Genomic DNA, 15,271 nt, shown 5'->3' with positions numbered 1-15,271 from the left:
TCGATCCTATGAAGCATGAAGTGATACATTACAAGTGTCCCAATTTTCAGAACGCACCACCTTCAGATGGAAATGTGCAGTGCATCAATTGACTGTGCAATCAGGCATACACATACCACACACACCAAACTTCATGTACCTCCATTTACAGTACTACTATGAAAGCAAACTGAAATTGGTTTGAATTCCAGTCAGACCAACCCCCCCTTCCAGAAGCGGGATGGCACTAGAATGAGAGGAGAGACCATGGTCATACCTCATGCTACAATGGATAAGCAGTTTCTTTCTTCAACAGCCATATTTAGTGTGGCAGGTGAAATGTGTAACTGTAGCATTTGAAACAGATGAAGTGTTATTATGTGTTCATGAATCATTGACGTTTGAAGCTGAAGCCCAATGGGGTTTGTTTACCACAGCAGCAGCAGCAGCAGGAGGGCTATCACACATCAGACAGTTACCTTCTTCCCTCTCCCTGTGATATTTCTCAATCTATTCGTCAGAGCAGTGGTAGAGAGGTGGGATGTGGCCGGCGCATGCCGCGCATCAGGAGAGAGGGAGGGAGGGCTGATCGGGAGATGCCAGTGAGCTTGATTGCCAGTGGCGACCACCACAGTTACAGCTGGAGAAGATCTGGTGCTTGGAGGAGAGAGACATCGTACTGAGCTGGCTTGATGAAAGGGTTCCTGCCGCTCTGTAGCGGACTGAGAGACGATGCATTGTATAGCCTACATGGGAGGAGAGGAGGACACAATCCTCTTTTTGTGTTGCATATGCAGATGGGTATGATATAGGGAGATCGTGATTCCTTTCTTCTCAGCTCTCTCACTCCATCGCTCCCTGTTTCTCTTGCTCTCACTCTCCTCACTTTCTCTTCATCTCCCCTGCTCTAAATGTCCATCTTCTTTCCCCTTTTTCTCCCTCTCCCCGTCGCTCTGCTTCTGTCCCCCTCTCACACCCGAGAGAGACTCATGTTCACCAGCGGATGTATCCTTTTTAGACATTATAATAGAGAATGTGTCCTAATGTGAATGGCCTCCTCGGGTATTTTTCGGCGTTGTTCTAGTATTGACACTTGGCAGCTGATGTCCTTGGTGACGCTTCGAAAGAAAAGGCCATATGAACAACCATGAACCACCATGCAGGCACCCTGCTCACTACACCCTGATCACTACAACCTGCTCACTACAACCTGCTCACTACAACATGCTCACTACACCCTGCTCACTACAACCTGCTCACTACACCCTGCTCACTACACCCTGCTCACTACAACATGCTCACTACACCCTGCTCACTACAACCTGCTCACTACACCCTGCTCACTACAACCTGCTCACTACACCCTGCTCACTACAACCTGCTCACTACAACCTGCTCACTACACCCTGCTCACTACACCCTGCTCACTACACCCTGCTCACTACAACCTGCTCACTACACCCTGCTCACTACACCCTGCTCACTACAACCTGCTCACTACAACCTGCTCACTACAACCTGCTCACTACACCCTGCTCACTACAACCTGCTCACTACACCCTGCTCACTACAACCTGCTCACTACAACCTGCTCACTACAACCTGCTCACTACACCCTGCTCACTACACCCTGCTCACTACAACCTGCTCACTACACCCTGCTCACTACACCCTGCTCACTACACCCTGCTCACTACACCCTGCTCACTACAACCTGCTCACTACACCCTGCTCACTACAACCTGCTCACTACAACCTGCTCACTACAACCTGCTCACTACAACCTGCTCACTACACCCTGCTCACTACAACCTGCTCACTACAACCTGCTCACTACAACCTGCTCACTACACCCTGCTCACTACAACCCTGCTCACTACACCCTGCTCACTACAACCCTGCTCACTACAACCTGCTCACTACAACCTGCTCACTACAACCTGCTCACTACAACCTGTTCACTACACCCTGCTCACTACAACCTGCTCACTACACCCTGCTCACTACAACCTGCTCACTACAACCTGCTCACTACAACCTGCTCACTACAACCTGCTCACTACACCCTGCTCACTACACCCTGCTCACTACAACCTGCTCACTACAACCTGCTCACTACAACCTGCTCACTACACCCTGCTCACTACAACCTGCTCACTACAACCTGCTCACTACAACCTGCTCACTACAACCTGCTCACTACACCCTGCTCACTACACCCTGCTCACTACAACCTGCTCACTACAACCTGCTCACTACAACCTGCTCACTACAACCTGCTCACTACAACCTGCTCACTACAACCTGCTCACTACAACCTGCTCACTACACCCTGCTCACTACAACCTGCTCACTACAACCTGCTCACTACAACCTGCTCACTACAACCTGCTCACTACAACCTGCTCACTACAACCTGCTCACTACAACCTGCTCACTACAACCTGCTCACTACACCCTGCTCACTACAACCTGCTCACTACAACCTGCTCACTACAACCTGCTCACTACAACGGGCACAACAGAACGGCCCAACTGCTTTTTTCCTGCGTAATAACTACAATAACCGTAACTGAATAAGGTTATTGATCGGCCACAAATTTGAACAGTAACTGTGTTTTTCCTGATTATTATCAGTATTTTAACGATGCCCTTTCCATCCTCACTTACAATGAATACATTAACATGAGTCCATTAATTATGAGCCCTGGTTCAGAAGGCAACATGAGCACGGATTCACACTAAATCATTATATTGAGGAGGCATTGAGGACATGTGGGCAACCTCCACATTCCCAGATAAATCTGTTAGATGAGCCTTCCCTTCTGTGTTGTTGTAGATGTGATGCCATTTGCCCATACACATACCTATTGAATAATTCACAGGTCCATTACTGCCTATTTATCTGACAGTATTGGATTTGCTAAAGCAGTATTATTGGCCTTTGCTAACACCTCTCTCTCTCTCGGTAGTGACTCAGGTGCATGTTGTGGTGGGGGGGGGGGGGTCATAGTTCTAATGAGCAGTCTGGGGAGGGTGGATCAGCTGCCATGGAGTCAGTCTTAGTGCACAGTAAGCAGCTGGCTGGGGCAAAAACGCACACACACACAGTCATCCATTTCACCTTCCTTCTGTCTCTTCAGGGACCACACTACCTTGTCGTTAACTTGTTCCCCTCTATGTCCACCCTCTCTCTCCCCCTCCCCCATTCAGTCTGTCTGTATCTGACCTCTCTCTGTTCCCCTCTCTGTCCACCCTCTCTCTCCCCCTCCCCCATTCAGTCTGTCTGTATCTGACCTCTCTCTGTTCCCCTCTATGTCCACCCTCTCTCTCCCCCTCCCCCATTTAGTCTGTTTATTTCTGACCTCTCTCTGTTCCCCTCTATGTCCACCCTCTCTCTCCCCCTCCCCCATTTAGTCTGTTTATTTCTGACCTCTCTCTGTTCCCGTCTCTGTCCACCTTCTCGCTCCCCCTCCCCAATTCAGTTTGTCTTTATCTGACCTCTCTCTGTTCCCCTCTCCCCAACATTACACCCCTCTGTCCGATAGCTCACATTAGGAGAACAGATAACTTTTTGACTGAGAAGTCCTTTCTCTGTTCACTTCTTACTACAAAAAGTACTTTCATACAGAACTTGCATCTTACAGCGTGGGAGTATGTGTATCTAGCCAGCCACTAATTACATTCAGATTTGTGCTTTGAGAGTTTTATCATGGACAGCAGGATACATTAACGTCTAAGCGTTTAAGCCTTTGGGATGGGGTGGATGGGGGTTCTACTAAGCTAACATATTGTTTTAAAGTACTCATACCATGGATCATTTAGCTACTCCACTTGGAATCTTACGAGCCCTGTAGGTATCCCCCAAAAAATATATTTATAAAAGGTCTTACTTCTATTAGCCCATAGAAAGGCATTGAATAACACATTCATACATGTAGCTCTGCCACCTTCCACCACAGCTGTGGAGGGCCAACATCGGCAGAAACCAAAAAAAACGGATCTCTATAGTTTAAACCAGGGGAGAACGACTAACCCCTCTCATTGAAGCCCCGGAAGTTCAAGGCCGACCACGGTACCTGCAGGCATTGTTAGCAGTAAACAGGATCCCACTGGGTACAGACCTCGGTTCAACGTCTAGTTGTGATTTACATTTGGTTGAATTGTCAACTAACGGGAATTAAACATGAAATCTACAAATCAAATCAACTTGAGTTACTCAATGAGAGGATGCAGCACTGAGCTAGCCTGCAACATCACTTCCTGTAGTAGCTCACACTGCTCATGTAATGTCTTCATGAGTCAATGCGCTATTGAGTCTTAACATAGGAATGAATGGTGTCATATATATATATGGAGAACAAGTATTTGATACACTGCCGATTTTGCAGGTTTTCCTACTTACAAAGCATGTAGAGGTCTGTAATTTTTATCATAGGTACACTTCAACTGTGAGACGGAATCAAAAAAAAATAATCCAGAAAATCACATTGTATGATTTTTAAGTAATTAATTAGCATTTTATTGCATGACATAAGTATTTGATACATCAGAAAAGCAGAACTTAATATTTGGTACAGAAACCTTTGTTTGCAATTACAGAGATCATACGTTTCCTGTAGTTCTTGACCAGGTTTGCACACACACTGCAGCAGGGATTTTGGCCCACTCCTCCATACAGACCTCCAGATCCTTCAGGTTTCGGGGCTGTCGCTGGGCAATACGGACTTTCAGCTCCCTCCAAAAATGTTCTATTGGGTTCAGGTCTGGAGACTGGCTAGGCCACTCCAGGACCTTGAGATGCTTCTTACGGAGCCACTCCTTAGTTGCCCTGGCTGTGTGTTTCGGGTCATTGTCATGCTGGAAGACCCAGCCACGACCCATCTTCAATGCTCTTACTGAGGGAAGGAGGTTGTTGGCCAAGATCTCACGATACATGGCCCCATCCATCCTCCCCTCAATATGGCGCAGTCGTCCTGTCCCCTTTGCAGAAAAGCATCCCCAAAGAATGATGTTTCCACCTCCATGCTTCACGGTTGGGATGGTGTTCTTGGTGTTGTACTCATCATTCTTCTTCCTCCAAACACGGCGAGTGGAGTTTAGACCAAAAAGCTCTATTTTTGTCTCATCAGACCACATGACCTTCTCCCATTCCTCCTCTGGATCATCCAGATGGTCATTGGCAAACTTCAGATGGGCCTGGACATGCGCTGGCTTGAGCAGGGGGACCATACGTGCGCTGCAGGATTTTAATCCATGATGGCGTAATGTGTTACTAATGGTTTTCTTTGAGACTGTGGTCCCAGCTCTCTTCAGGTCATTGACTAAGTCCTGCCGTGTAGTTCTGGGCTGATCCCTCACCTTCCTCATGATCATTGATGCCCCACGAGGTAAGATCTTGCATGGAGCCCCAGACCGAGGGTGATTGACCGTCATCTTGAACTTCTTCCATTTTCTAATAATTGCTCCAACAGTTGTTGCCTTCTCACCAAGCTGCTTGCCTATTGTCCTGTAGCCCATCCCAGCCTTGTGCAGGTCTACAATTTTATCCCTGATGTCCTTACACAGCTCTCTGGTCTTGCCCATTGTGGAGAGGTTGGAGTCTGTTTGATTGAGTGTGTGGACAGGTGTCTTTTATACAGCTAACGAGTTCAAACAGGTGCAGTTAATACAGGTAATGAGTGGAGAACAGGAGGGCTTCTTAAAGAAAAACTAACAGGTCTGTGAGAGCCGGAATTCTTACTGGTTGGTAGGTGATCAAATACTTATGTCATGCAATAAAATACAAATTAATTACCGGTACTTAAAAATCATACAATGTGATTTTCTGGATTTTTGTTTTAGATTCCGTCTCTCACAGTTGAAGTGTACCTATGATAAAAATTACAGACCTCTACATGCTTTGTAAGTAGGAAAACCTGCAAAAATCGGCAGTGTATCAAATACTTGTTCTCCCCACTGTACATACACACACTGTATATACAGTCATTGGTTTAAACAGACGGATTTTGATGGGGAGTTTTTTTTAAATCATGCCATTTAGATTAACATGCGGGCGCGAACAATCGACTCTAGGTTAAAAGGTAAAGACAACTCCGTTTCATTGGGACTAGCTTCCTATGGTTGTTTGAATTAGTTTTCCAAAGCTTGTTCATTCTCATGGAATGAAAACAGTGGTCCCGTGTGGCTCAGTTGGTAGAGCATGGTGTTTGCAACGCCAGGATTGTGGGTTTGTTTCCCACGGGAGACCAGTACGGATTTTTTTTTTAATGAAATGTATGCATTCACTACTGTAAGTCGCTCTGGATAAGAGCGTCTGCTAAATGACTAAAATGTAAAAATGTAAATCTCCTTCAATATTTAATCTCAGGCAATGGAGCTAGGGAGATTGCAAGCAGAGGCATAGGAGTCAGCTAAAGGGAGCGGGTGAGAGAGGGAGGGCAGGAGAGGGCCAGAGAGGGAGCCATTGAAGGGGTAGCGTGGGGTAGAAGGAGAGTCAGAGAGACAGGGGAAAAAAATAGTTCGACATGGCTGAACGAGAGAAAGCAAGAGGCAGAGAGACAGGGGAAGAAAGAGTTCAACATGGCTGAACGAGAGAAAGCAAGAGGCAGAGAGACAGGGGAAGAAAGAGTTCAACATGGCTGAACGAGAGAAAGCAAGAGGCAGAGAGACAGGGGAAGAATAGAGGTGAGTCAAAGACAAGGCAATGAGAGAAAAGACAATACTTAAGAGACCACCAGCTTCATCTCTCATTGAAACACAAGTCCTGCTTGAAGATGGAGAAGCCTACTAGACCAATCAGAAAGTACCTGGTCAATTACCTCATTCAGTAGACTCCTGATTGTCTTCTCAGTCTCTAGTACGTCTCTCAAGTTAAGTAATGCCTTCCTGGAGTGTCTGTAGTCTGAATACAAATCACACCCTACAGATGTGAAGCATACAGTATGCCTCTGCTCAACTCTCTCCATCACGATAATATTTGATCTCCCAAGAATGCTTCATTTCTCTCTCTTTGTCTGTGACCGTCTGTGCAGTCATCAGGGTTTTCTGACCAGACCACTCAACTGTCTCGGGACGCTGTCGGTTGTCAGTGTCTCTGTTTAAATCTGATTTGTTGTGGAGTGTGGGTGGTGATTTGTTGTGGAGTGTGGATGGTAGAGATGGTAGAGGCTGCCACATTGCCTGGATGGGCAGCAGACTTGGCAGGCTCCACATCTCCTGCCAAACCAGAGGGCATCATTAAACCTCACATCATGCTTGCCCACATCTGTGTGTGAGTGTGTGTGTGTGTGTGTGTGTGTGTGTGTGTGTGTGTGTGTGTGTGTGTGTGTGTGTGTGTGTGTGTGTGTGTGTGTGTGTGTGTGTGTGTGTGTGTGTGTGTTTGATTCCCTGCCAAGACAAACTAGAGGGCATCATCCAACCTCACGCCATGCCCCATGCCAGGAACCTCAGCTGACCCCAATGCCTCCATCCATCTGCAGAGAAGCCAGCAGACAAAGCTGGTTGAAATAACATCATTATGGTAGTAATGAGGTTGTAATTGCGTTATTCCAACCAGTTTTCCCCACTGGAACCGTCTCTATCATCCTGGACAGCAGAGGCATGGAGACAGAGTGGCAGAGCTGTATATTTGGCCTTCACCAACCGTTCGCTGTACTAGGGAGGGAGTGGAGACGAAAATGTTAGAAGGAGGCCAAGGATGATTATCTTACCCAGTCATGTTGTCAGTATGGTACTGGTAATGGGGCAGGTGGCTGGGCAGGTTTGCACCAGACAGCTAGACGTATCGGGCCAGATGGGGAGTGCCAGCCCGAAGCCAACACCAACAGCGTGAGTTTGTCTTTGTGTTTCTGCTTTGTGAAGGAAAGGAAGAGACAGCGAGTCACGTTCCATGCTTCCACGGGGGCATGGCAGAATGTTGTCAGTATCAAACCAACATGTCAATGAGACTGGGTTATGCTGATTGTCCAGTTACACATAGCAGAATAATATGAGCAGTTTGAAATGTCATTACTTAGGGGGCATTAATGTCCAAGAATTCAAACTAGCATCATTTTCATGACTATATGTTGGATAAACATTGGCATGATTGGCACTATTGTTTCATTTTGCTAGGAAAATTGGGTTGGGGGCACATGTAACGCAGTGTTAAAATTACCCTGAGCCAAGCAGTCAAATGATGAAAACCAGTGATTTTAACTTACATGAATTATATACATTTCATGAATTATACAAACACTAACTTTAAATAGCATTGGGGTCCTGTGTAGAGTGCCATAGAAGTTGTAAAAATACATAATATGGGCACCTTCAGACTATTCAAGAGGTTTTGGAATGAATCGATTGGCCATGCACAAACAGCTGTTACTGTAAATGTTACATACTTTCATAAAAATGTGTATATTTCCTGCAAAATCATTACATATGCTTATGATAATATGCTAATTCCTTAACAGACTTATATGATATGCATGAATAGGAGACAGATGATCGTTTCTTACACTACCGTTCAAGGGTTTGGGGTCACTTAGAAATGTCCTTGTTTTTGAAAGAAAAGCAATTTTTTGGTCCATTAAAATAACATCAAATTGATCAGAAATACAGTGTAGACAATGCTAATGTTGTAAATGACTATTGTAGCTGGAAACGGCTGGTTTTTAATGGAATATCTACATAGGCGTACAGAGGCCCATTATCAGCAACCATCACTCCTGTGTTCCAATGGCACGTTGTGTTAGCTAATCGTAGTTTATCATTTTAAAACATTAGTAGTGATGAGGCGACTCCGGGATGCTGGCCTTCTAGGCAGAGTTCCTCTGTCCAGTGTCTGTGTTCTTTTGCCCATCTTAATCTTTTCTTTTTGTTGGCCAGTTTGAGATATGGCTTTTCTTTGCAACTCTTCCTAGAAGGCCAGCATCCCGGAGTCACCTCTTCACTGCTGACGTTGAGACTGGTGTTTTGCCTGTACTATTTAATGAAGCTGCCAGTTGAGGACTTGTGAGGCGTCTGTTTCTCAAACTAGACACTCAAATGTGCTTGTCCTCTTGCTATTCTGGTTAGAGCCAGTTTGCGCTGTTCTGTGAAGGGAGAAGTACACAGCGTTGTACAAGATCTTCAGTTTCTTGGCAATTTCTCACATGGAATAGCCTTCATTTCTCAGAACAAGAACAGACTGACGAGTTTCAGAAGAAAGTTATTTGTTTCTGGCCATTTTGAGCCTGTAATCGAACCCACAAATGCTGATGATCCAGATATTCAACAAAGTCTAAAGAAGGCCAGTTTTATTGCTTCTTTAATCATGACAACAGTTTTCAGCTGTGCTAACATAATTGCAAAAGGGTTTTCTAATGATCAATTAGCCTTTTAAAATGATAAACTAGCTAACACAACGTGCCATTGGAACACAGGAGTGATGGTTGCTGATAATGGGCCTCTGTACGCCTATGTAGATATTCCATTAAAAATCTGACGTTTCCAGCTACAATAGTCATTTACAACATTAACAATGTCTACACTGTATTTCTGATCAATTTGATGTTATTTTAATGGTCATTTTTTTTGTTTCTTTTCTTTCAAAATCAAGGACATTTCTAAGTGACCCCACTATTGAATGGTATTATATAAAAATGACTTGCCTAGTTCAAGTCTCTGAGCAATAAGAGTACAGATTAAAAGTGATACAAATGCCCCCGCTCTCCCCTATCATATGGCATACATCTACTGTCCACCGGCCAACCCTCTCTCAACACCGGGATACCGCCCAGTACTATAGTCCCAATAAAGGCTCATGTTAAACAGTACTGCTGTACCTCCCCCACTGAGACTGGCCTTCACCACAACTTAGTAAGGGACACTGACTCATCATCCTCCTTTTGTTTTCTCACCGTCTCTCCCTTCTTCCCTTCTTCTCTCTATGGCCTACAGACAATGCATAGTAGCTCTCTGTGATAAGGTGCACTGGTGGTGTTTCTCATTCGTACAAAGTTCTGGTGTGTGTGTGGGTATGTGTGTGCGCAGTGTGTGAGTATGTGTGTGCGCAGTGTGTGAGTATGTGCGTGTGCATTTGGCGAGTGCATGAGAGAGTCTGCACCTGTGGTGTTTTTCATTCGTACAAAGTTCTGGTGTGTGTGTGTGTGTGTGTGTGTGTGTGTGTGTGTGTGTGTGTGTGTGTGTGTGTGTGTGTGTGCGCGCGCGCGCAGTGCGTGTATTTGGCGAGTGCATGAGAGAGTCTGTCTGTGTGTCTGTGTGTGTGTGTTAGTGTGCATGTCTGTGTGTGTGTGTGTGTGCGTGCGTGCATGCCTGTGTGCGCGTGTGTTGAAGTTCAAGTCAGTTCCTCCTCACAAAAAGCCCTTTCTGCAGGAAAGTGACCATCCACTTCTGTCACCCACCCACACAAGGCTCAAATTATCCCTTAAACATGTCATGAAAATGTCAACTTTGCCAGCTTAGGGTCACATACTCTGTAATGGCCAATTCATCTCAACAGTGGAGGCTATTGAAGGGATGACGGCTCATAATAATGGCTGAAAGGGAGCGAATGGATCAAAACGAATGTTCATTATATGTTTGATGTATTTGATACCATTCCACTGATTCCACCTCCTGTGCATCTTTACTGCTGAGGCAGTTTCATGTGTACATTTTATTCCTACTAGCACTGACTTTGCTAATAGCTACTTTATTGAGGAAAAATGTACTTGCTATGCCTAAGATGTGTGGTTGTCCCCCCTAGCTATCTTAAGATGAATCCACTGACTAAGTCTCTCTGGATAAGAGCATCTGCTAAATGACTAAAATGTAAATGTACAATTGAAATAATGATATAATAATAATATAATAATAATACATGTCTACTGTGGGCATCAGGTAGCCATGAACCCACTCACCGCTAGCCTTCATAAGAAAATGTGTCGTCATATTAAAATTGAAATGTGAGCAAGATGTGCTCCGTCTTCTGTCCAGGGAGGGGGGGGGGGGTTCTCTCGGTGAAGACACTCTAATTCTCCCCCTCAGATAGTTATATACAGTACCTTCAGAAAGTATTCACGACCCTTGACTTGTTCCACATTTTGTTGTGTTACAGACATCATTTCAAATGGATAAAATTGAGATTTTGTGTCACTGATCTAAGTCAATAAGTATTTAACCCCTTTGTTATGTCATGTAAATAAGTTCAGAAGTAGAAATGTGCTTAACAAGTCACATAATAAGTTGCGTTTAGTTTTAAATGACCACCCCATCTCTGTACTCCACACACACAAATATCTGCAAGGTCCCTCGGTCGAGCAGTGAATTTTAAACACGGATATAACTACAAAGACCAGGGAGGTTTTCCAGTGGTTCGCAAAGAATGGCACCCATTGGTAGATGGGTAAAAAAAAAGCAGACATTGAATATCCCTTTAAGCATGGTGCAGTTATTAGCTACACTTTGGATGGTGTATCAATACACCCAGTCACTTCAAATATACACACGTCCTTCCTTTACATTTTAGTCATTTAGCAGATGCTTTTATCCAGAGCGACTTACAGTAGTGAATGCATACATTTCATATTTTTTCTTTATACTCGATACTGGCCCCCCGTGGGAATCAAACCCACAACCCTGGCATTTCAAACACCATACTCTACCAACTGAGCCACAGGGAAGACCTAAGTCAGATGCCGGAGACAAAGGACTAAAGGACTCACATATTTCACCATGAGGCCAATGGTGATTTTGAAACAATTACAGAGTTTAATGGCTGTGGTAGGAGAAAACTGAGGATGGATCAACAACATTGTAGTTACTCCACAATACTAACATAAATAACAGAGTGAAAGAAGCATGTACAGAATAAAAATATTCCAAAACATGCATCCTGTTTGCAATAAGGCACTAAAGTAATACCGCAAAAACTGTGGCAAAGAAATTAACTTTTGTCCTGAATATAAAACGTTATGTTCGGAGCAAATCCAGCACAACACATCGCTGAGTACCACTCTTCATATTTTCAAGTAAGGTGGTGGCAGCGTCGTGTTATGGGTATGCTTGTCATCAGCAAGGACTAGGGAGGTTTTTATTGGGTAAAAAGAAACAGAATGGAGATAAGCACAGGCAAAATCCTAGAGGAAAACCTTGTTCAGTCTGCTTTCCACCAGACACTGGGAAACAAATTCACCTTTCAGCAGTACAATTACCTAAAACACAAGGTCAAATATACACTGGAGTTGCTTACCAAGGTGAGATTGAATGTTCCCTGAGTGGTCTAGTTACAGTTTTGACTGAAATCGGCTTGAAAATCTATGGCAAGATTTGAAAATGGCTGTCAAGCAATGATCAACTACCAACTTCACAGAGCTTGAAGAATGTTTTAAAGAATATTGGGCATATATTGTGCAATCCAGGTGTGCAAAGCTCTTAGAGACTTACCCATAAATATTCACATCTGTAATCACTGACATAGGGGGTTCCATAATTTTAAAATAAATGTTAGAATTTGTCTTCCACTTTGACATTACAGAGTATTTTGTGTAAATCATTGACAAAAAATGACAACGCAATCAATTTTCATCCCACCTTGTAACACAACAAAATGTGGAAAAAGTCAAGGGGTGTGAATACTTTCTGAAGGCACTGTAGCTGCCACTGCACACTGCACATGTGAATGGGAGAGATAGATTCAGAGTCTGCAATCACGTCATATACATAAAAACACTGCTGCATTCCAGTCACATCGTGTCTACTAAACACAGAATTGATTTTTCACTCCTCCTATTCGCCTGCTCTGACATAACTACGTCTAGGATATATGGGCCCATCACAAACTAATCGTATTACCCTGCACCGCACTGAGGTGAGGAAGAGAAGATAGAAGTAAAGAAGGAAGGTGATGCCAATATTACTACATGCCCCTTTAATGTGTGTCCTGGGGATTCCAAGATCCTGTATGACTCAATCATGTGCTAAGCAGGAGACACTCCAATGAATGCAGGAGTGAGTGCTGTAATATAACTGTGCTTTACTGTACTGTATGCACTATACCCCTTGTGGATGGGACCAGACATGTTAACACCTGTCCTGGCTGTCTTAAATGATGGTATTTTCAAGTAAGGACAACTTTATATTATCTGAGCTATAGACTATGATAACTTCAAAATACTAGGTATGCTAATTTCTGTAAACTACATTTTTTGTCTCTAGCAATCTCTCTCTCTCTCTCTCTCTCTCTCTCACACACACACACACACACACAGATAATTGCCCACCCATCTAAACACACGATATCCATGGAATTAGTATCAATTACAAGCCGTTCCGAGACAGGCAGGGTTTGCAACAGAGCAGTATATTGAAAATATTATATCATTATAGTTGCAATTTTTCTTGGCAGATTGTTTAGTTGTCAGGGCTTTCAGGCCTTCAAAAAGATTTGGAATAATGTAACATGTGGAAAAGAAATGTGAAAAAAGACACTTAGATTCTGGGGTTTTAGTTTTTAGTTTGAGGACTGGGGGATTCAATTAAATATCACTTTATCTAATTATGTCTTCGGTTCAAAACCAGTTCAAACTAATTACTCAGTCTTCTCTTGTCCTTAGATTCTAAGGTCTCTTCACATTTTCCAGAATACCGTTTGGGTTCCAGAATGCTCCTCTTTATTTATCTCCACGTTATTGGTTACATGTAGTGTGGTACACTACCTATTTGTTCTGTTGTCCTCTTTCCTGCTCACGGCATTCCAGCAATAGCTCTGTCCTTGGCTGGTAAACACAATTACCACACTTTTCCTTCACCTGCAGTTTTAAAGAACGCACTGGCTTCCTCATTCGCTCTCTCTCCCTCGTTCTCTCTCACTTTCTCTGGAGTCATTAATAGGGAGGTCATGGAGCCTGTTGTTCTGAGTGTGATTCATCGAGATATGGCTCAGATAAGGTGCTGGATACACACTTTACCTCACATAACGACTGGGGTGGTGGTGGGGAGTGGTGGCTGGGTTGGTGAAGCAACAGGGCCGATTGAAGTTATTTAAATGAGCTTGTGTCTTTGAAGCGATGGCGTCGGGACCTTTGTTAGCGGTCCCGGTGGAGTGGCCGTGTTGACAGTCTCTCAGGTTTCTGACAGGAAAAGTGGGAAACCTTGGCGTGTGCCTCGGGGCTTGTTCAGCATCGCTTCGTCTGCCTCTCTGATCAGCTCTCCCGTCTTGTTTAAAGTTACCCTTGAAGTCCAACCCGAGGAGTCAGGAAAACAACCACAGACTGGGATGGAATGGGACCTTATGTACTTCATGCGGAGGAGGATGCCAATGAGAAGAATGTCAATACCTTCTTCGAATAATTTATAAAGGCCGTAGTTACATGTCCCCTAAGAGTAGTGAACAAATGTACATAGAGAAAATAGTGGAAGTATGTTAATCAGCTTTAAAATGTCACCATAAGTGAAACGGAACACATCCCTGATGATCATTTAGCTACGTTACACCCGCACTCACAAACAGCAGGGTAGCATATTATTAGTGTTGTTGTTTGATCGTGCTGCCACGACAACACTGTAGATGATGCTTCTGATCAGCCAGCATGAATGTTTAGTTGAATTCATCACAGGGACTTGACTGTCTCTGAGACCTTGACAACTTGACTGAGCTTTGATTCCTGAAGTCCTTCAGTAGCTCCACGTGTTTTCCCTTAGCTAACCTACTGTGAGAGAAAGAACATCCTCAAAGTTTAACTTAAGAGAGGATATTATTTAAAGAGGAAGCATGAAAGAAGACAATATAGCGACCTTTGAGGATAAAAAGTGTAAATAGTTGATAAAAGAATGTCCTGATCTGTGAAAATGTGGCTATATTTCATCATCTATCCCCCTTACACACACACACACACACACACACACACAGACACAGACACACAGACACAGACACACACACACACACACAAAGACACACAGACACACACACATACACACACACAAACACACACACACACACACACACACACACACACGGTAATAAGAAACATCGACCAGGACATGTCCACCTTTTTTCCCACTGAGGTAAAGTACAGTGACACTTCAGAGGAACAAAAAAAGACCATGATCAATACGAACCACTTCTGGAATATCAAACTACACTATATGCTGCAAAGTTAGTATGATAGCTAACACCAACCTTACTTCCAGTTGCGGTCAGTGCCGGAGGACGATTTTTATAATGAGCATGGCCTTATTTCTATTACAGCATATTGGATGACTGTCATTCATATTCCATTCACCCAGTTCAATGTAACAGCAATAGGTTTAGGCTACTACATGACAC

At 44.0% G+C, this 15,271-nt stretch overlaps 1 protein-coding gene across 1 annotated transcript; it reads left to right on the top strand.

Moving 5' to 3' along the window:
• The first annotated feature begins 1,136 nt into the window (after positions 1-1,136).
• On the top strand, positions 1,137-2,555 carry LOC106578495 (putative proline-rich protein 21). The gene has a single exon (XM_014157358.2). The coding sequence runs from the start codon at positions 1,137-1,139 to the stop codon at positions 2,553-2,555; it is 1,419 nt and encodes a 472-aa protein (XP_014012833.2).
• Positions 2,556-15,271: the final 12,716 nt, after the last annotated feature.

The sequence above is a fragment of the Salmo salar genome, chromosome ssa19 (assembly GCF_905237065.1).
Source record: "Salmo salar chromosome ssa19, Ssal_v3.1, whole genome shotgun sequence".
In the NCBI taxonomy this organism is placed as follows: domain Eukaryota; kingdom Metazoa; phylum Chordata; class Actinopteri; order Salmoniformes; family Salmonidae; genus Salmo; species Salmo salar.
Note: the sequence above shows the minus strand (reverse complement) of the source record. Positions and strands in the feature narration are given on the sequence as shown.

Coding starts and splice junctions, on each gene's coding strand:
- LOC106578495 (XM_014157358.2), top strand. CDS start 1,137: ATGCAGGCACCCTGCTCACTACACCCTGATCACTACAACCTGCTCACT.